At 36.2% G+C, this 23,626-nt stretch overlaps 1 protein-coding gene across 2 annotated transcripts in view; it reads left to right on the top strand.

Annotated features, from left to right (window-relative positions):
* The window catches only part of RASA2 (RAS p21 protein activator 2), a 126,397-nt gene that overhangs the window by 66,530 nt on the left and 36,241 nt on the right, over nt 1–23,626 (top strand). For both annotated transcript variants that reach the window (XM_070375238.1, XM_070375246.1), the window contains exons 6-11: nt 5,621–5,704; nt 7,310–7,382; nt 10,532–10,608; nt 12,448–12,549; nt 19,783–19,939; nt 21,798–21,946. In XM_070375238.1, coding sequence (XP_070231339.1) covers nt 5,621–5,704; nt 7,310–7,382; nt 10,532–10,608; nt 12,448–12,549; nt 19,783–19,939; nt 21,798–21,946 — 642 coding nt within the window. The remainder of the gene's footprint in view (nt 1–5,620; nt 5,705–7,309; nt 7,383–10,531; nt 10,609–12,447; nt 12,550–19,782; nt 19,940–21,797; nt 21,947–23,626) is intronic.

Below are 23,626 nucleotides of genomic sequence, written 5' to 3'. Positions count from 1 at the left end.
TCCTTTTTTCATGTTTGTAGTTTAAATTTAATACTAGAAGATTTTTAGTCCAACTTTGATTTTATACTTGTATTTCTTTCCTCTTACATTGAAAATCTTAATCCTTAACATTATATACTTAACAATATGATTATTTATTTACATTATTTTATAAAATAGAGACAGTAGATTCAAAATAATAATACCAGTATTACCACTGATGATTAGGTTACTGAATGAAGTTTTAGAGGTCTTAACTGTTCTATTTGTTCTAAGACTGTATATCACTATGGATTAGAATCAAATACTGTGCTCTAGTCTTTTGAACTAATTCTAGTTCTCTCTTTAAGTTTATTTTCACTTTTGAAATGTAAAAGTTTTCTATGTTTGCAAACTCAAAACTGTGTCAGATATATCTGAATAAGTCCCCATTCCCAAATTTTAGTCTTTTTAGTATTTTTACAAATACAAGCAAATAGATTTATGCACATATATTGATAAAAATATATTAATGTTTCCCATTCCATTCTTATACAAAGTATAGAGTTCTGTAACTTCTTTCTTCACTTAAGAATATATACTGAAGATCTCTCCATAATCAGTGTAATCAGAGAATAGATATTTACTCCATTCTTTAGACAACTATGTAGAATTCCATTGTATAGATTTACCATAATTTATTCAGCTAGACCCTTGCTAATGGGTATTTGGATTGTCATTACTCATTCATTCAGCTTTCCTTTAGTTAGTATTAGCATGGCATATATTTTTCTGTTGTTTACTTTTATTTTTATCTTATATTTAAAAGAATTTCTTAAAGACAGAGTATAATTTTTTTGTCCCATCTGAAAATGTATGCTTTAGTTGACATGTTTAGACCATTTACATATCTGTATAGTGTGTCTTTTACTCTACCTTCATGTTTACTAATCTTTTCTTCTGCCATTTCTAACCTTCTATTAATCCCACTCAGTATTTTTCATATCAGAACTTGAGGACGTTCAGATTTTAATGTCTTCTGTGTTTCTACCAAACATATGAAATATAGTTATAATAACTTTTTCTATGTCCTCATCTACTAATTCTATCATCTGTGTCATTTCTGGATCTGTTACTGTTGATTTGGCTTTTTTCCATCCTGGGTTGTATTTTCTTGACTTCTTTGTGTTTCTAGTTATTTTCTGTTGGATGCTAGACATTGTGAAGTTGCTGGATACTTTTGTATGCTTATGAATATACTTGAAGACTTAAATTATTTGGAAACAGTTTGATTCATTTATGGTTTACATTTAAGCTTTGTTAACTGGAACCAGAATGGCCTTTTAGCCTGTGGCTAATATTTTCCCACTACTGAGGCCAGCACCCATAAATTACCAGCTTTTTACCATGCCCATGGGATCTCTTGATAGTCATTTGTAGGCTTCAGGAATTGTCCCCTCTGTTCTTTCTAACTCCCCCCCAATGCCTCACATGTATGTGCTTATTAGCACATACAGTTTCCTCACATGTATGTGTTTATCAGCACTCAGCTGAAGACTGGGGATGGGCAGGTGGTGTGGGTAATTTTGTAGCTCTCTGGCGATTTCTTTCACTCTGTGCAGCTCTGTTTCCTCCAGTACTCTGTCCTGGGTACTCTAGTCACCTTGGCCTTCCCCAACTGACAGCCTCTCTCTTCCTTCTCAAGGAGACCATCTAGCAGTAGGCTGAGACAGTTAGAGGGCTCACCTTGTTTATTATCCCCTTGAGATTACTGTCCTGAACTTCTGGTAATTACGCTTTTTTTTTAAAGGTATTGAAGTGGGAGGATAAATGTTAACTCCCTGTACTACTACATACTCTTGTTTGTTAGTTCAGTTCAGTTCAGTCACTCAGTCGTGTCTGACTCTGCGACCCCATGGACTGCAGCATGCCAGGCCTCCCTGTCCATCACCAACTCCCGGAGCCTACTCAAACTCATACCCTTTGAGTCAGTGATGCCATCCAACCATCTCATCCTCTGTCGTCCCGTTCTCCCCCTGCCTTCAATCTTTCCCAGCATTAGGGTCTTTTCCAATGAGTCAGTTCTTTGCATCAGGTGGCCAGAGTATTGGAGTTTCATCTTTAGCATCAGTCCTTCCAATGAATATTCAGGACTCATTTCCTTTAGGATGGACTGGTTGAATCTCCTTGCAGTTCAAGTGACTCTCAAGAGTCTTCTCCAACACCACAGTTCAAAAGCATCAAATCTTTAGTGCTCAGCTTTCTTTATAGTCCAACTCTCACATTCATACATGACTGCTAGAAAAACCATACCTTTGACCAGACAGACCTTTGTCGGCAAAGTAATGTCTCTGCGTTTTAATATGCTAAGTTGGTCATAGCTTTTGTTCCAAGGAGCAAGTATCTTTTAATTTCATGGCTGTAGTCATCATCTGCAGTGATTTTGGAGCCCCCCAAAATAAAGTCTCTCACTCTTTCCATTGTTTCCCCATCTATTTGCCATGAAGTGATGGGACTGGGTGCCATGATCTTAGTTTTCCAAATGTTGAGTTTTAAGCCAGCTTTTTCACTTTCTTCTTTCACTTTCATTAAGAGGCTCTTTAGTTCTTCTTTGCTTTCTGCCGTAAGGGTGGTGTCATCTGCATATCTGAGGTTATTGATATTTCTCCCGGCAATCTTGATTCCAGCTTGTACCTCATCCAGCCCATCAGTTCGCATGAGGTACTCTGCATATAAGTTTAAATAAGCAGAGTGACAATATACAGCCTTTACAGACTCCTTTCCCAATTTGGAACCAGTCTGTTGTTCCATGTCCAGTTCTAACTGTTGCTTCTTGATCTGTGTACAGATTTTTCAGGAGGCAGTTCAGGTGGTCTTGTATTCCCATCACTTGAAGAATTTTCCAGAGTTTGTTGTGGTCCACACAGTTAAAGGCTTTGTCATAGTCAATAAAGCAGAGCAGAAATTGATGTTTTTCTGAAACTCTCTTGCTTTTTCGATGATCCAAAGGATGTTGGCAATTTGATCTCTAGTTCCTCTGCCTTTTCTAAATCCAGCTTGAACTTCAGGAAGTTCATGGTTCATGTACTGTTGAAGCCTGGCTTGAAGAATTTTGAGCATTACTTTACTAGCATGTGAGATAAGTGCAATTGTGTGGTAGTTTGAACATTTGCTGGCATTGTCTTTCTTTGGGGTTGGAATGAAAATGGACCTTTTGCAGTCCTGTGGCCACTGCTGAGTTTTCCAAATTTGCTGGCATATTGAGTGCAACACTTTCACAGCATCATCTTTTAGGATCTGAAATAGCTCAACTGGAATTCCATCACCTGCACTAGCTTTGTTCGTAGTCATAGTCATGCTTCCTAACGCCCATTGACTTGACTTTGCATTCCAGAATGTCTGGCTCTAGGTTGGTGATCACACCATCATGATTATCTGGGTTGTGAAGATCTTTTTTGTATAGTTCTTATGTGTATTCTTGCCACCTCTTCTTAATATATGTAGAAGTTAATATTTGTCTTTTAGTTTAAAAATCCTAGGCAAAGAATCAAATCATTCTCTTTTATAAACAAGTTTGAACTAAATTTATTTTCCGTTGTAATTTCTAGAAAATGTGTCATTATCTAATGCTTTATATGTCATATATAAATAAAATACAAGATAATTTGGTGTAGTAAGGTTATTTTAACATTAATTTTAACTCATTCATGGTTTACGATGTGAAGTTGTTTGATTTACCAATTAGAAGTGTAGTTAAATAGGAAAATATTTCATAATATATGTAGCAAATAAAATATTCTGTATTTAATACTACTACTTGTTTGTCAGAAAACCTAATTTTTATACTTATATTTTAAAATTATTTAAGAGTACTTCTGATGATTTTTATAGACTCATATTTTTGGGTTATGGGTGTTTTTTTGGTTTGTATACTGAAAAGCATTTTTCTCATTATTTTCATACTTCATAAAATTATAGTGACTTTTTATAATTAAGATTTCTCATAATTAGTGTTTACATCAGATAAATTTGGTATTATGAAGAAAGTATGCGTTGCCCCAAAGTTCGTTCGGGTTTTTCCTTAGTGTGTTACGGAAAAACCCAAACAAACTTTGTGGCCAAGCAAATACAGTATATTCTGGCACAGTGGGAATGTAGGAGGACTTTGAACTTTAGAGATGGAGTTAAGAAAGTAGAAGTTGAGTCCCACTTCTTACAAGTTGTTTTACCTCTTAAGCATTATTTTGTTATTTTCTCACATAAATTTTTTAGCCTTACTTTCTTCTTTAAAATGACATGATTATACCTTTCTCAAAGACAGTTGTGAGAATTAGGTGCATTCTGTGAAAATAAATAGTAAACTGCAAAAACTGTATAAAAATCAGGTATCATTTTGAGATTGAGCCTAAGAAGTATACATTTTAAACAGTATGTACAGTGGGAAAATTTGACTATACCCAAGCCTGACATTAATAACCAGAATTGTTGTCTTGACCTGTACTTTTCATCAGTTAGTTTCAGAAATTTTTTTAATTTGATTTTTGATACCCAGTTTAATAGAAATGAGTCATATTATCATTTCTTTCTTTACTCGGCAGCATACCATTTGCACTTCACACACATATATGATCTGTGGGTTGTAGAGAGAAATTAGAATGTTGTTCAGTAGCTCATATCTTTCAGCCAAGAATGCTTTTCACCAACAGTCATGAATTTATTGTAGGCACTGGGAAATGTACACCCTTAGATGGTCAACTGAATTGTGAACCTCAATAAAGAGAAAATTTGAGGAGCAGGTCATTAAGTCAGATTCAGTGTTCTTTGTAAATACCAGTGACCATTGTCCATGAAGTAGATGAGATGATCTTGGTTTTTATGGTCTAAATCATTTTCTGCAGAATGATGCAGGAGCTGTTACTGAGAGTCAGAATAAAACTTGCAGGACTGTATGTGGCTTGCTCTTTATTTATGAATCAGATTTTAAGTGGAAACCACAGTTGTTTCCTTGTTTCTCATTCATGCTTTAGCAGAGGATATGATGCTACAGATTTGACTTGGTTTGTAGTTTCTCCTTTAAGGTTAACACCCTTTTCTTTTCCTTTTTAGAAGCCACAGTCGTTTTAATGTATTAGCAAACCACAGCATGTACCTTGTTGGATATGCTTTGTGTGCTAAATATTACTTGGTAGTCTCAGTACTAATTGTGGTGGTCTAGTCCTGTTTTGGAAGTATAGCATAAGAAAATGAGTTCAGGGAGCTCAGCTCAGTGCTTTGTGATAACCTAGAGGGGTGGGGGTTGGAGGGGTGGTAGGTTCACGGGGGAGGGAATATATGTATACATATAGCCGATTCATGTTGTTGTACAGCAAAAACTAACACAACATTGTAAAGCAATTATACTATCCAAAAAAATCTAAAAAAAATAAGTGCATGCATACATATGTTTGGGATAAGTGATATATATATAGGCATACAACTTTCAGTTCAATTCAGTCGCTCAGTCGTGTCTGACTCTTTGTGACCCCATGAATCGCAGCATACAACTTTAGACATGTGAAAATCAATTTTAACCCTTTGACTTTATTAACTTGTATTTAAAGATAATGTTTTATGTTGTTTAACCTGAGTGTAATAATGTTAATTTTCCCTTATTCTTCCTTAGTGTCAAGGCGTGCCATGGGTTGCCTCTAATAAATGGACAAAGCTGTGACCCTTATGCAACAGTTTCTCTAGTGGGCCCTTCCAGGTAATGTTTATTGAATTAGTATTAGATTTTTAAGTTTAAAAATTACAAATTAAGTTTCTAAGAGAACATATTAAATATCTATTTATGAAATAGACTAATGAATGCTTTTTGAAAGAAAAATCTTCAGTTCTGTTATATACTTGCAAATAGCCAACTCTTCTTTTATGAAGGAAAACAAGTGCCATTTCAAATCTGCCAGACTCTTAGGCTATGGGGAGCAACCTCTTTTACAGTATTTAAAATGTACTTTAAAACATGAACTTGACCTTCTTTCATCATCAGCCTTCTTATTTTCAAATGTCTTAGATTTTATTGCAGGTAGAATCCTGTTTTAAGAAATGTTAGCTCAAAATAGCAAGGAAGTTTCAATATTTTTATCTAGAAAGCAACTCAGGACTAAAAATACCTTTTCTGCTTGTGCCATCTGTGCTGTTCAGAGAGAATTCCAGAACATGGTGATGCACACTGTATCATTGATTTAAATTACTTAACAATAATTTATAGAACATCTATAGCAATTTTTAGTATTTTCTATTTTATAATTTCATTATGGTTTCTTTCAGAGCCTGACTAGTTGAAATTTGTCTACAACTTGAAGGCTTAGAATCAAGAAACAAAGAGCATAATAGTGCCACACAGAAACATATATATATATACATACGCATACATACATACATGTACTGCTTCTTCCCAGCCCCAAACTCACTATGTATCTTATTTTTAAGAAAATAACCAGTAAGTCACTTTGAAAAATGTATTTGTCCCTATGGTATGTAAAGCACCATGCCTGGTACTTACTGGGTCTCAAGCAATAGTATCCTATTATTAGTAAGATGGTTTTAAATTTAAAAGCAGATACTCAGTTGTATAATATTCATGCTGTCAAAGGGATTTAGTTCTCCATGTTTCAAGTGTTTAGTGGAATTGTTCTTGGTTTTTGTTCTTGTTTATAATCAGTGCCCAACAGATTCCTTAGTGTAAATGCTTAGTAATGTACAGATAGAAACTGTTTAGCATCTGAGTTTGTTTTAAAAAGTCACTATTGGTTTTGATACTGTGCTGCGGTTGTGGAGGATGTTACTGTTGGGGAGCTGGTCAAAGTCTCCATGGGACTTCCCTGTACATTTCTTTGCAGCCTCCTCTGCATCTCTAATTATTTCAAAGTAAAAAGTTTTTAAAAAAAAAAGCCACATTGTAGCCAAAGTCCAAGAGGTAAACTGAGTTAAATGTGTTCCTGGGGTATTTTTCAACATAGAATAAGGTATTTGAATCTCATTGTCTTCCTTCTGCTATTTATTTGAGTTGCTTATATAATGGAACGTGTTATTTAAAAACCCCTGAAGGAAACTTGGCAGTCAATCTAATATAGCCATGGAATAATAAAATCTTGGCATATATCACATATACAAAATTTGTATCTTCTTTGGTTTGAGTTTTTAGAGACACATCAGTTTTTCCCCTCAAGTAATGTTTAAAGCTACTGCCTTCCCTGAATCATCCTAACAGTTAAACAGAAAGAGGCCTGGCTCCCTGGTTGGAAATAGCATGTTTTATAATTGTGTACTGTTAAGTTCTACAAGGTAAAACTCTACCACATTGGAACAGGAATGACCAAAAGAAGACAAAAGTAAAGAAGAAAACAAGCAATCCGCAGTTTAATGAAATCTTTTATTTTGAGGTAACTTTTTGTTTTATTTAAATGTTAATACAACTAAGCATTTTTTCCCTGAAAACTGGGTTCATGGTGTGACACAGTGGAGGCCCAGTGCATAAAACGAAGGCAGAGTCTGATTAATTTGAGGAGGGGGAGGTCTAGGACCACACCCGTTCTTCAGTCAGCCGTGGTATCACACCCCACTTCACACAGAACCCCACCTTATCCAGCCCCCCAGGACTCTTTGGCAGAATACTGCTTGAAAGCCATTAGTGAAATAAGTACAACATCCACTTGTTAGATCTGGGTTCTAGTCCCAGTTGAGTTTGGACAGATCACTACATGAGAGACTCAAATTTCTTGTGAAAGGATAATTTTGTCAGAACAATAGCATCCCAACCTAAGTCATAGAGTTTCTATGAGGTTCAAATGGGAAAATGCTTTGAGATTATAAAGTACAATATGATTAAGGCCTTGTTATTAGCTAAATCACTCTAAGGACACATGCTTTTTTCATAGAGAACTTCAGCTGCCTTGAAGTTGCCCAAAATACAGGGCTTTGAAGTTCCTTACTATGGAGCATTGTTAAATAAATCCTTTTTCTTATTAGAAAACGACAGGAAAAAACAAAAATAATTAAGCTCTATTCTAAAAGATTGTGTTCTGCCCATAGGATATGTTGCAGTTGAAATTAACCTGTAGGAAAGTTTTGTTTTTGGTTTTTTTAAGTTACATTTTGTGCTTTTCCTTTTTTTTACATGGGTTTTTTTGTTTTTTTGATATTTCGAAGTGAAGAGAGTGAGGGCACATCTAGCCATGCCTGATTACTGTGCTTTAATAAAGGAACACAGTTGAAGAAATGCCAGAGTTGAAGTAGGAAGAATTGTGGGGGTGGAGGCAAGGAAAAAAGAAAAACAAAAGAAAATGTACCAGTGTGAGATTTTTCCATTTTCCAGCCAAGGACTTATTTAATTCAGTTGTTCCGTATTTAAAAATGGCTATTACATCTAGCCTGAAGAAAATCCAAGAAGGGGCAACATGTAGCAATAAGCAGATGGTCCTTTGAAAATCAAGACCTGACCTGTTTGGTATATACAAGCATGCATATCAAGCCTCAAAACATTCATTCGAAGGGCCCTTTTGTTGAGTTGATTATAAAGATAAAAGTTCAGTCTCTGTCCTCTAGCTAGAGTAAGAGACCCAAAGCATGCACACGCATGCAGACATGCAGCAGTAAAATGCAGTAGTAGATGCTGGGGAGCTCTGCTGCCACTGAGTTAAGCCAGGGGAAAGAGTATTAGAGATGGAATATTTTGAACAAAGACATAGAAAGTTATGTCCAAAGAGTAGCAAGTAGTGATTTGACTGAAAGGGAATAAAGGGAGTTAAGCTTAGAAAGATAAAGTAGGACCAACTAATGAAAGACCTTGAGAGCAGGTTGGAGTATTGGACATTGAATATTGTTGAGCCCAGAGGTAACAAGAGTAATGAAGTATTTTGAGAAGAATTAACCATGATCTGTTGGCCAGATGGCTGCGAGAGAGAACAGAGATCAAGAGACTATTGTAGTCTAGGTGTTTTTTTTAAAAAAGGAAAAAGCAAAAGCGGGGGAAGAGTCTGACTCAAGAGAGTAATATGGAAACAGGGCGGAAGAGAAAGATGAGAAACTACAAATGGCAAGATAACAAATTGGTTACAGAAGAAAAGATAAAAGGAGGAGTCAGATGTTGTCCTCATGATTTCAAATCTGGAAAAGTTAAGAAGGAAAACAAGTGGTTCAGTGTGGGGCATAATGAGCTTGAGCTCTGACATGTAAAATCCTCCCATAAGAACTTCATGACTAAGATGGGTGATGACTGTAGATAAAGATTCAAGAATTGTTTACAGTGAGTCAAGAAAGCAAGCCAAGGGCGTAGAGGTATGCAAGAAAGGAGAGAAGTGAACCAGCTAAGTTCTGCCACATATTAAATATTTGACTTTGAATGTGTTTCTTAATTTCTGTACTTTAGCTTCCTCATTTTCAAGATGAGGATAATAAATCTAGCCCTGCCTGCCTCAGAGCAGTGTTCTGATGAACACAGAAGATAATGAACATGAAAGCACTTTGTTAACCATACAGCCCTGTGTAGCTTAAAGCAAAATAAAATATAAAACCCTGGAGAAAACCCATGTTTGTATGTTCTGAGGAAGAAGTAATGGCAGAGGTAGAAGCAAGGAGAGCAGAAGGTAGCCAGGATCGTGCTGGGTAAACTCAGAGAAGAGAATATCTCTGGGAAAATGGAGGATGTTTGTATGGTCACTCATTCAGATAAAGGGGTCACGGAAGGTGAGAACTCAAAATTTCATCATCAGACTTGATGATTAAGAGAGGGGTTTTAGGAGGATGATCTATGAGGAAGCCAGATTATAAGGAGTTACTGTAGTGAGTGGGTGGTGAGGAAGTGGAGGCTGTAAGGATGGGTAGCAGTTTTGAGATACTTGTCTGTGAAAGGAAAGAGATAGGAAAACCATAATTTAAAGGGAGAATTTTTCTTAGACTTGAATGAGGTGAACAGTCTGGTCAAGAAAGCTGCAATTAAAATAGATCGAATGCTGACTGCGTGTTTACTGCATACCATGTGGGGGTGGAGCTGTCTCAGAAAAGAGGAGGATCATCTCACCCTCTGATTCAGAAAAGGGTGAGAAAAGTCATCCAGGAAACAGGCCTCTATGGGAATGGACGTGTTCAGGTGGACAGTAGTTGAGGAAGTTCCTGCCAATGGCCTTGATATTTTCAGTAAAAATGTGAGAAGGAAGTGTGAGGGTGGCATTGTTATCTTGAGAAATGTGGGAAAGTCTTCAAACAGTTCCTAGCTTATGCAGTTTCACTGAAATAGAACACTTTTACTCTGAGTCACCAACAGATACATATGAACCAGAGAACCCAGTGTTCCTACATATTGAATCGATAAGGAAGGGTATGGAGGTAAAGTTGATTTTGATGTTTTATTTACCACCTTATCTTTACCTCTCTCTGCTACTTCCATAGCTGTTTGTGTATTTAGATTTGGGGTCAGATATTACATATGCATTTTCTTCTGTTTATAAGAAACACAAACACTTTAGGGATGGTTTTTTAAAGTTTGTGTAGGAAAAACATTAAAAACTTTTTTACTAAAATTTTTTGTTTATAGGTGACGAGATCCAGTAGTTACACCAGAAAGTCCCAGTTCCAGGTAGAAGAGGAAGACATTGAAAAGCTGGAAATTAGGTATGTGAATTGGATTTTAGAGTTGCTGTTTTCTGTGCCAAAAGAAAAATCCTAAATTTAACTGAAAAAGATGACTCAAGCTTAACAGAATTCTCTTTAGCAAGTTCATCAATGAAACTTAGAGGAATGTGCATTAAATTTAAATTATCTTCTAATTTAAATCCAAATTATCTTCTCAAAATCTCATTTCTTTGCAGAAGTAGTCAAGGTGTATTTATTTTAAAAATGACCTTATTTTCACCCATTTTATTTTTACCTATTTATATTTTTAGTTTTTCCCAAATTTAATTGCTCCTTAAAATTTTAAATCATAACATAATGGATGCGAAGAATATATAGAAAAGTAATTATATACTAGCCAATTTAGAAATAATTTTTTTATTCTTCTTAACATATCTGCTGTCTAACAGAAATTTCAGTGAGGTAAGAAGTCTTGTAAGATAACCCATCAGGTGCATGTGTTTGAAGTTTGTGCTATTTCCTAGGTCTTAAATATCTATGCTGTTTGGGAGGTGAAAGTTTTGTAAATGCATGTATAGGTGTGGTGTTAACAGTGTGTTCATCTGAAGGGTGTATTAATCACATGTTTGGAATGATCAGGTAATGTATTTTTTAAAAATCACCTATCTTTACATATTAACTGGTTTTGAGAAAGAAACTATAGTCTTGTGTTGGTTTCTTTTCTCAAATTCAAAAATGTAATTCTGTAGTCCTTATTTCTACAGGTTAAAATAAAACCTAGATTTTGGAACTAAGAAATTGTTTAAGATAGTTAAATTCTGTGCTTTTAAGTAAAACTAGTATAGTTTTCTGTAGTATTCTGCTGTCTTAGTTTAGCTAGTGAGGTGTATGGCTAACATCTCTTATTTTTAAGCATGTGAAATTACTTGTCTGGTACTTTCACCGTAAGCATCTTTGCCATAAGCACCTTTACTGTAAACATCTTTGCCACAGACATTTTCACCACATAACTAATTGGCTATAAGTCAACTTCGCTGTGAAAAATAAAATAACTGGTTGACAGTTTGGTTTCAACTGGTTGACCTACATTAGTGTTTCTTCTAGTTATCTATGTAATTGATAGCTTTATTGATCAGACAGGTGACAATGATTTGCCCCAGGAGTTGGTTTCTTATGTGAAACACACCACATTGGAGGAGAGTCTGAGGGCCTCAGAGGCAGAGGGTTGAACCCACATTTCCCATAGAACTTGGAAACATCTGTCAATAGACATGGGACACTGTGCCAAGAATGAACAGTAGTGTGGATGGCTTTCCCAACGCAGTACAAAGCTCAGAAGCAAGTAGTGTTTGGAAATGGACACCTCTCTTAACAAAGGAAGGAATTTTAGCAAAACAGTGTAATGCCAAATAAGGAGACCAATCAATAAGCCAAAACAAAAACAATGTGTAAAATACTGTGAACGAAGGACTTAGAAGACAAGTGTTTAGGTACAGCCCACAAAATAAAGTCAGTTATTTATGAATTATTGCCATGAATTTATACATTTTTTGAATGTATTAAAATTTTGTATTTTGCAATGAAGTCTTTTTAATTTTATTTTTTATGTTTGTGTCTTTTGTAATGTCTCTCTTTTATTTATTTACTTTATCTTTTTATGACAGAATTGCCTTATAACCAGTTAGTTATGTGGTGAAAATGTGTGTGGCAAAAATGCTTGAGGGAAAGATGTCTGTGGCAAAGGTGCTTATGGCAAAAGTACTCAGAACCTTAAATTAATGCTATAATACAAATCATAGTAGTTTGAAGCTATTTGGTCATGTTTGTTCTCTTACACATTGTTTGCAAAAAAAATCAAGCCAACTTGAAAATTTTCAGGATCGACTTGTGGAACAATGGAAACCTGGTCCAAGATGTTTTCCTCGGTGAAATCAAGGTTCCTGTGAATGTATTAAGAAATGATGCCTCTCACCAAGCCTGGTAAGAAGACCGATGCTGTAGTGAACTACACATTGGTCAGCCCCTTTCATTCACTGTCTATGCAAATAAACGGTTCTTCTAAGCATATTTTAAGTTTTGAATGGATAAGCCCAAAGTCATTAACACTGATTTGGCCATTAATTTATTGTCGCAGAAATAGAAGTACAATTATTTTTGTTTTATGACTTGCCCTCTGGTACTGAGATAAAAGAACTGAATTGTCTGGAATATTTTCCTGTTCAAAAACTTAATCTTAACTCTGAAGGAAAAATGTAGAACATTTCAAACATTACATAAAAGTTGCTCTTGTGAGAGAAAGTTTGATCACAGATCAACATATGTAGTTCAAAAACTTTATTAACAGGCACGGGAATTGTGAATGTTTGAAAGCAAAGGGTTTATTGTAGAGATTCAGCTGTTATGAAATCTCACCAGTGATTTTTCTTCCCCAAACCCCATTGAAATGTACTGTGACTGGCTCTGGTGTTATTTTCTTAATGTCTGGGATCTAGATGTTGAGCTCATTCAGTTAATGAGCTTTTCAGGGGTTCTGGTGGCTCAGTATTGGCTACAGTATTAAACCTTTTCTTGACTTTTAAATTCATGTTAATGTTCAGACATTAAACTGATGTTAGCTTCCTTAGCAAAATCAGTGTGAAACTATTGTTTTTTTCCCCCTGTCTACAGCACATAAGAGCAGGTATGTCCTCTCCCCTCCAGTAGGTTGCCCAGTAGCCATCATGCTAAACTTGGGTTTCAACTGAGTATAAAACAACATGCCTTTCTCATTTGCCTTGTGAGGCCCCCTTTTAGTGCTCAGCTTCAGTTGCCTGGAAGAGGACTTGAAACCAACTGTTCCGATGTTTTCTTACTGCGGGCAGCAGTCTCCTTTGTCTGCAGGATCCTGCCTCTCCTGAGTGCCTGCCGTCAGGCATTCTTCAGTTTTGTCTGTGTAGTCTCAAAATTTTTCTTTTATTTTTTACCTTTTGCTAATGCAGATCTAAGATTAGTCTTTATGGTGGCGTTTTATATGCTGTAACTTCCAAAACGTGTCCATAGATGGGGGGAAAAAAAGAAAAAAAAAAAGTGGTCATTTTTTTTATTAACATTTAAGGCTTGTCATTCCCTCCTGCCGAACTTCTTCCACCTTATATAAAGTTAGCATACATTTTTTTAAATGAAAATTTCTGAACTCAGTTCATTGTCTTTAAAGTGATACGCCATGTGTGCCAAGTCACTTCATTCGTGTCCGACTCTGTGCAACCCTGTGGACTGTAGCCCACCAGGCTCCTCTGTCCATGGGATTCTCCAGGCAAAAATACTAGAGTGGGTTCCCATGCCCTCCTCCAGGGGATCTCCTGACCTAGGGATTCTGTGGCTCCTGCATTGCAGACTTACCACTGACCCACCAGGGAAGTCCATAGCATGCTGCCTGGTACAAAATAACAGATAAGTTGTTGTGCCTCCCAAGGCTCCTCCAAGTGAACTTGAAATGCGCCATTATAGCCTGTATTTTAAATAAGATGTCTCCAAACAGGCCCTCCAAATTTGGCAACAGTTTGTCGAACTACCAAGTCAGGATGTATGAGCACTAACAGAAATTAATTTTATTCCTATAGATTTATTTTTGGCCACTAATATGTTAAAGGTGACGTGCCAGAAGTATGTGTTAAAATTTATGCAGCGTGAAATAGAAACATCCTGCTCGTTCATTTACACTTCCCTATACGTGAGGAAATATAAAAATGTGAATGCAATTTCCTTTTAAGTCAGATTAAAACACAATCTCCTTTGTCAGTTGTAGAACTGCAGCGTCCCCTTGTGGGGTTGTTAGTAACTAAATGAAAACTCAAGAAAAGCTTTACCTTCAGGATTTCAGTGTATTTTTTCTAATCTTAATAGTAGGAAAGAAAGTAATTATCAGTAATATAATTCTGTTGTTTGAGAAGTATTCATTTGCTTTCCCTTTCCACATTATTTCTATTTAGCATTTACTATTAGAGTCTTTTCCTGAAAACTGATTTTTTTTTCAAAAAAATATTTATTATTTTTATCTATTTGGCTGTGCTGGATCTTGGCTGTGGTATGTGGGATCTAGTTCCCTGATCAAGTATGGAACCCAGGCCCCTTGCATTGGAAACATGGAGTCTTAGCCACTGGACCACCAGGGATGTCCCCTGAAAACATCTTTTGTGGTTTCAATTTTGTTCTCAAATTATGACATGATTCAGTTACTTTCCCTTTCCTTTGTTAACTAGTCAGTTCTTTAGTGATAGTGTGTATTCTTTATTCTGAAACTTCTGTTAAAGTGTTAGGATTAGCTCGTTATTATCGCTATTAGCTAGTTTTAACTTTCACATATGTAAACAACAGAACTCATTCACATGGTTCACAGTTCAGAAGATAAAAATCTTATCTCCTGCCTCTGTCCCGCAGCTAACCTCTTCTGAGGCAGCCCCTGTTTTGAGTTCCTGGAAATATTTTATGTAAATACAGGCAAATGTGGATATGTCCATCTTTCCTCTTCTTTACATGAATGGACACATGTTGTATCATGTTCTATACCTTTTTTTCAGTTAGCAGTTTAGTAGAACTTCATTAAGTATTTGTTGACTTTTTATAGTGGTTAAGAGTATGGATTCTAGAATCAGACTACCGTGGTTCAAATCCCATCTCTGTCATTAACTACCTGGCTGATCCCTGACAAGGTGTTCCACCTGAATGCTTTTATTTTCTTTGGCTATGGAATGGGGGTGGTACACTTAATACCTGCCTCCCAACACTAGAGGATGAATTGGTTTCACATAAAGTAAGTGCTGTGACCATGGGTATCTCTCACACTCATCATTACAGTTATTGCTGCTGTCATCACCATTATTCTGCATCAGTACATACAGAATTTCTGCATCTTTTTTTTTCCTTTGGTACCAGTATTCCATTGGTGTGAAATGGTATAAATGAAGAGAACCTTAGTGCTAATATAGTTCTGTCTTATTTTACCAGTAACCTGGTGTCAGAGAAACTTAATATGTGCGAAACCTTTGTGTGATTGTATATATTGGTACAATCATTTCCTCCTAGATGATCCAAAATGAACATTAAGGAAATTGATGCAAAGATCTTTTCATGTTATAATTTTTTAATTTTGAAAGTAAAATTCGAATAGAAATAAAGCACATGGTTGGAGGGTTTTTTTCAACATAAGCACTTTATACAAATATAAAACTGGATTAATATTTACTTAAGATGAATTGGTTTTCTAGTTTGCTAGTTTTGCCACCTGTCTTTGGTAAAAATCCATTGACAGTGATTATCTTTCTGAAACCAGAAGTGACATTCACGTATTGGAAAAGCTGCCTCTGAACAGTTGTTTTCCAGCTTAGGCAGCATTATTCACAAATAATGGTAATCTTTGTCTACATACCTCAATTTTAATTATACAGCCTTGTTAAAACTTTCAAATCCTTTTTTTTTTCTTTTAAAAGGCTGACTCTTGAGATCATTAGAATTGCTTTTATGCCCAACTATAAATTGGAAAGAAAAAAAAAATGTGAGCAACTGAGTGCCCTTTTCAGTTAATAACTTCTTTTTAATTCCTGTTCCTTTTTCTTTCAAACTGAAACAGTTCATTTAAAAACTGAAGAAAAATATACTTGAGATTTTTTTTTGTATCCCTAGACCTTAGACACACCAGATACCCTCAATGTAACAAATCTTGAGGTTTTTCTCTTTAACTCTAATTCATACAAGATTGATTAATTCACAAGGGATCCTTCAGTTGGTTGAAATTGAGCTTTTTGTAACAGTATTTTGAAACAACTAATCACATTTACATAATTATATAAATAACTTTTCATCTTTAAGTGGTAACAGTTATATGTATATAAATGTTTTATAAATCACATTTACTATGTGCAAAGCACTATTCTAAGTGCTCCACTTATATAACCTCCTTAGGGTTTTTATAAGGATTAATCATTTAAATACTATTTTTACTCCTTATGTAACAGATAAGGAAGCAAGCACAGAGAGATTGAGCAATTTGCCCAAGGTTGCAGACCTGGAATTTGGACCAAATTCTTTTGACTCCAAAGTTTGTGCTCTTAACCAGTATACTATAATAAGTTAGTACTTTTCACCTAAATGCTTTTGAGTATGTTTAAGACTCAAAAATACTCTGTTTTAAATTGCCAGCAAATATTTGAGTGTCCCTTTTAATATTATTAAAAAAGAAATCAAGTGAGTGATCCCTTCTCATTTAAAAAAAAAAAAAAAGATCTTTTCAAGGAATGGGTAGGACAATTTTGTAATTCTGTATTTTGTTCCAGTAGACATGGATGAGATACTTTGTCCATAGGAATTTCCCGTTCCTGCCAAAGAAACCCAAGGAGGCAAGTTTAAAAAGAGTGTCCGGAGAGAGCCCTTCTGGAGTTCCTGAGCATCCTAAAACAGTGTATACATAAAAATCAGTAACTGTCATATCACTGCCTGAATCCCTCCCTGTTAGGACTGTAGACCTATTTTGCGGATATTTTGTAGTTTTATGAGAATACCAGAGGGATAAGGCATTCCTTCCCCCAGCAATTTGGAGATAAGGGAATAATATACTCTGAGGATAATTTCTATAGAACAAACCAAAATAGAGTCTGTAAACCTGATTAGAGTGTGAGGATACTGTTTAGAGTGGGTAGATGCAGTCCCTGGGAGGCAGAAGCAGGTTTTAACTGTAATACAAGTAATCTTATTCTACCATATATGAAAAACAGGAGTTAGAATAGAAGGGGCAGTTAATCTAGAACAGTAAAAAAGGCTCCCAAAGAGGCAAACATGGGTGAGTACTGCCCATTCAAGCCCAGTCGTGGGGTAAGAGCAATCTGTTCTAGAAGCATTGTTCTTTCCTTGGCAAAGTTGTCTTAGCTGAGAGATTAAATTCCATAAATCTCTGTGTTATGTCCCTGTAGTCACCACAGCACACCTTCTGATAGATAATTTGACTTTCCACATAGCTTGCCAGTAGGTAAAAAAATGTATTGACCAAACATAAAAAACTATATGTTAACAGGTAAAAAATAGTACTAGTTGAAATGAGAGATTTAGATGAAACACTGTAGAAAATGGTGATAATAGTTAAGCCAGGTGATAAATGCATGGGGTTGATGGTGAGGGTGTTGCTTGTTAATAGTATCACTCTTCTCCCTACTTTTGTGAATTAACATTTCCGTAATAAAATACATCAGTCACGATAAAGTACAGGTATCTTTGCCACTCGAATGCGGTACAGTCTTCCCTCTGTATTCGTGGGGGATTGTGTATTCCAGGAATTGTGTAGTTTGAACCCATGTTGTTTGCATGTCAGCAGTATTTCTTGCCATAAATTTAGTAATTGGCCTTCTATTTTAAATATATTGGTCTCTGCTCCGTCATTGTGATTCAGATTCACTTCTAGATTTGCTGATTGAACTAGGTATCTGAATTTGCAGAGCTACAGAACATACTGCACGACACTGTGTAGTGTATGTATGTACACATACATATTACACTGTGGGAAATTGACCAAAGTGATGCCCACGCCAGAATGGGGATCTGCCACCTAGACTTCCATTGGAGGCACTTCAGAGTCATCTTTGCTGACAGGCTTATTTCCAGTTATTTCCATAGGCAAATTATTTACATCATTATTTCTCAAATCAGAGAGTAGAAGTTCTGAAGCTTGATTTTCTGAAACAGGAATTCCTTTTTTGTGGGTAGTGCTATAATTTCTATATAATTTCTTCTTATATTACCATTCCTTCATTTTTTAAATGTTGCTTGGTTAATTCTCTATTCTCATTTATCTTTATCATATCTTTCTCAAAGCTAGTATTCTGTTAAAACCTCCTCTCCTATTTTTAATCAAGTTAGTGTATTAGGGGAGGACATAAGTGGTAAATGTCAGGAGTAAATATCAGAACTACTGACTTCTTTATAAAAAAACATTCTGGCTAATGATTGAAGGAGGAATGATAGAATTATAGTTATCATTTTGAAACCTGTGCAGATTAATGACTCTTGGCAGTGATCATCAATAATTGCAAATATCACAAAAAGGAGAAAACAATGACATCACTGCCTCCTGGTGTAACTACACAATACTATCAATGTATTCCTACCAGAATATCAAATTCAATCTAACCAAGCCCCTAGATATACTCCAGTATCCAATATACTCCAGGATACAGGAAATGAGACAGACGAATATGTTAAATGATACCATGGGGATAGAGTTAACATAGTCCTAAGACTGGAAAATTCTATAGATAAATTATCTGATTTCTTAATTGCTTGAATCCATCAACCAATTACAGTCTGTGAACTTGGATTTGAATAGACTATTAGAAAACTGTTCAGTAAGTTCAGGAGAATTTGAATACTGACTGGATAATGTAGTTATATATACCGAAATATTTATAGATGAAATTAGAAAACACCTGTACATTGCTTTAAAATAATAAGTGGGATGGGAGGAGTGAGTAGAGATGTGGCTAAAACAATAATGGCTTTGAACTGATAATCAGTAATGTTAGATGATGAGTACATGGAAGTTCAGTATTCTGCTCTTCTTACTTTTGTATGATTTTTAAATTTCCATGACAAATAGTCTTTAACTTAGATTTCTGGTTTTGATCCTACAAATTCATGTGAATCCAATTTTTGCAGCTGAAATCATTTTCAATATAGTTGCAGTGCTAATCCTTTAACAATATAAAAAACTCTTTATAAACCTTCAACCACTTACTCTTAAAAAATTAGTTCAAATTTTTACAATATAGGATTTACTTTAAAATGAGATCACTTACATCTTCTTACAGTATGTCTTATATATTTTAACCAAATGTATCTTTCTTAAATTTAGTTAATGAAAAGTTATTTTTGATAATACATTGGATTTTAAATCGTTTATAATATTTTTCCTAACCTGCAGGCTAATCAAACTCTTACTCAGTCCTTTTGAGATATTGACTTTTGTACTATCTATTTCTTTTTTGTTTCCTGGATAAAAATCTATTTTTAGTTTTCTAGTTCCATTTACAGCCACCACTTAGCCTCTGAAAATTAATACTCTGCTATTTAATGAATTATCCTAACATTAAATACTGACTTTTTTGATTCTTTTTTATAGCTTAGCTGTTTAATTATCTCTCTAGCTTTGATGCACATTATCATTGCATAGAATTGATTGTATTTTTTCTTTAGGTACTTGCTACAACCAAGAGACAATGGAAACAAGTCATCTAAAACTGATGACCTGGGGTCCCTTCGATTGAATATATGTTATACAGAAGACTATGTGCTTCCTTCAGAGTACTATGGTCCTTTGAAAACACTGCTGCTAAAATCACCAGATGTTCAGGTACTTTAAAAATCTTGTGTGTTACTTAATAGTCCAGTGAAAGTCGCTCAGTTGTGTCCAACTCTTTGTGACCCTGTGGACTATAGGGAAGTCCATGGAATTTTCCAGGCCACATTACTGGAGTGGGTAGCCGTTCCATTCTCCAGGGGATCTTCCCAACCCAGGGAACAAACCCAGGTCTCCCACATTGCAGGCAGATTCTTTACCAACTGAGCCTCCTGTGAAGCCCAAAATGAAAAGGCTAAAATAATTCTATAAATGATGAGAAAAAGATTTCAGAGTATCAAATTTTATTAAAACTATATATATGTGAGATAAGAAAGCCTTCTTCAGCGATCAGTGCAAAGAAAGAGAGGAAAACAATAGAATGGGAAAGATTAGAGATCTCTTCAAGAAAATTAGAGATACCAAGGGAACATCTCATACAAAGATGGGCTCAATAAAGGACAGAAATGGTATGGACCTAACAGAAGCAGAATATATTAAGAGGTGGCAAGAATACACAGAAGAACTATACAGAAAAGATCTTCATGACCCAGATAATCACGATGGTGTGATCACTCACCTAGAGCCAGACATCCTGGAATGTGAAGTCAGGTGGGCCTTAGGAAGCATCACTATGAACAAAGCTAGTGGATAGTGGAGGCGATGGAATTCCAGTTGAGCTATTTCAAATCCTAAAAGATGATGCTGTGAAAGTGCTGCACTCAGTATGTCAGCAAATTTGGGAAACTCAGCAGTGGCCACAGGACTGGAAAAGGTCAGTTTTCATTCCAGTCCCAAAGAAAGGCAATTCCACTCCAGTCACTTCATGGGAAATAGATGGGGAAACAGTGGAAACAGTGGCTGACTTTATTTTGGGGGGGCTCCAAAATCACTGTGGATGGTGACTACAGCCATGAAATTAAAAGACGCTTAGTCCTTGGAAGGAAAGTTATGACCAACCTAGACAGCATATTCAAAAGCAGAGACATTACTTTGCCAACAAAAGTCCATCTAGTCAAGGCTGTGGTTTTTCCTGTGGTCATGTATGGATGTGAGAGTTGGACTGTGAAGAAAGCTGAGCACCAAAGAATTGATGCTTTTGAACTGTGGTGTTGGAGAAGACTCTTGAGAGTCCCTTGGACTGCAAGGAGATCCAACCAGTCCATCCTAAAGATCAGTCCTGAGTGTTCATTGGAAGGACTGATGTTGAAGCTGAAACTCCAATACGTTGGCCACCTGATACTAAGAACTGACTCATTGGATAAGACCCTGATGCTGGAAAAGATTGAAGGCAGTAGGAAAAAGGGATGACAGAGTATGAGATGGTTGGATGGCATCACCGACTCAATGGACATGGGTTTGGGTGGACTCCAGGAGTTGGTGATAGACAGGGAGGCCTAGCATGCTGCAGTCCATGGGGTCGCAGAGTCAGACACAACTGAGCAACTGAACTGATATGTGTGTCTAGATATACACACACATACTCTACACGTATGTATGTTTTTGTGTGTTTTATTTGAACCAGAGTACTATATACCAATATCTGCTCCAAATTTCATCTCTGATAAAAAGTTAGAAAATTATTTTTGTCAATGTTATGTGCCAGCCTGGATGGGAGAGGAGTTTGAGGGAGAATGGGTGTATGTATGGCTGAGTCCCTTTGCTGTTCCCCTGACACTATCACATTGTTTATTAATCATCTATACCCCAGTACAAAATAAAGTTTTTTTTTTTAAGTTAAAAAATTTAATATTATGCTATATAATAATTATAGTTAATGAGCATATTTGAATTACTTTTTAATGGATAGTGATTGAACATTTAATCATGCGTCTCTGATTTTGTGCTTGTTTTCCACCTTTCTGTATTCTAGCCAATATCTGCCTCAGCTGCTTACATTTTGGGTGAAATATGTCGAGATAAAAATGATGCTGTTTTGCCCCTTGTACGACTGCTGCTCCACCATGATAAACTTGTTCCTTTTGCCACTGCAGTGGCGGAACTAGACTTGAAGGAAACACAGTAAGAGTTTTATTTTATTAAGTGTTAATTATGCACCACTGAAATTGGGCCTTAATTTAACAAAATTTTTCACAGTCTCAGTTTTTTTATATTGACCAGCCTTTCTGTAGAGAGGTCTAAAAGGACTACGAAGCAAGTAATAAAAGGCAGTTCTTTAAGTTAACAAGCAGTGTCCGCCAACAGTAAACTTAACAAGTAATGAAGTTTTTTTTTTTCCATTTAGTGTCAAAATTTCCTGTTCCTGATCTTTGCTTTGTCATTGTAATGATTCATGTGTCACAAATAAAACACCAGGACAGAAGATTTTTTTCCCCTTATCCATTATATATATATATCACCCTGATATGCACATGTGCATCACTACAAACAAAGCTAGAGGAGATGATGGAATTCCAGTTGAGCTATTTCAAATCCTAAAAGATGATGCTGTGAAAGTGCCGCACTCAATGTGCCAGCAAATTTGGAAAACTCAGCAGTGGCCACAGGACTGGAAAAAGTCAGTTTTCATTTCAGTCCCAAAGAAAAGCAATGCCAAAGAATACTCGAACCACCGCATAATTGCACTCATCTCACACGCTAGTAAAGTAATGCTCAAAATTCTCCAAGCCAGGCTTCAGCAATACGTGAACCGTGAACTTCAAGATGTTCAAGCTGGTTTTAGAAAAGGCAGAGGAACCAGAGATCAAATTGCCAACATCCGCTGGATCATGGAAAAAGCAAGAGAGTTCCAGAAAAACATGTATTTCTGCTTTATTGACTATGCCAAAGCCTTTGACTATGTGGATCACAATAAACTGTGGAAAATTCTGAAAGAGATGGGAATACCAGACCACCTGATCTGCCTCTTGAGAAATCTGTATGCAGGTCAGGAAGCAACAGTTAGAATTGGACATGGAACAACAGACTGGTTCCAAATAGGAAAAGGAGTATGTCAAGGCTGTATGTTGTCACCCTGCTTATTTAACTTATATGCAGAGTACATCATGAGAAACGCTGGACTGGAAGAAGCACAAGCTGGAATCAAGATTGCCAGGAGAAATATCAATAACATCAGATATGCAGATGATACCACCCTTTTGGCAGAAAGTGAAGAGGACCTAAAAAGCCTCTTGATGAAAGTGAAAGAGGAGAGTGAAAAAGTTGGCTTAAAGCTCAACATTCAGGAAACAAAGATCATGGCATCTGGTCCCATCACTTCATGGGAAATAGATGGGGAAACAGTGGAAACAGTGTCAGACTTTATTTTCTGGGCTCCAGAATCACTGCAGATGGTGATTGCAGCCATGAAATTAAAAGACACTTACTCCTTGGAAGGAAAGTTATGACCAACCTAGATAGCATATTCAAAAGCAGAGACATTACTTTGCCAACAAAGGTCCGTCTAGTCAAGGCTATGGTTTTTCCAGTGGTCATGTATGGATGTGAGAGTTGGACTGTGAAGAAAGCTGAGTACCGAAGAATGGATGCTTTTGAACTGTGGTGTTGGAGAAGACTCTTGAGAGTCCCTTGGACTGCAAAGAGATCAGTCCTGGGTGTTCTTTGGAAGGACTGATGCTGAAGCTGAAACTCCAATACTTTGGCCACCTCATGGGAAGAGTTGACTCATTGGAAAAGACTCTGATGCTGGGAGGAATTGGAGGCCGGAGGAGAAGGGGACAACAGAGGATGAGATAGCTGGAT

Source organism: Bos mutus, chromosome 1 (assembly GCF_027580195.1).
Source record: "Bos mutus isolate GX-2022 chromosome 1, NWIPB_WYAK_1.1, whole genome shotgun sequence".
NCBI classification, from domain to species: domain Eukaryota; kingdom Metazoa; phylum Chordata; class Mammalia; order Artiodactyla; family Bovidae; genus Bos; species Bos mutus.
The sequence above is the reverse complement of the archived record's forward strand: the minus strand, read 5'-3'. Positions and strand labels throughout refer to the sequence as shown.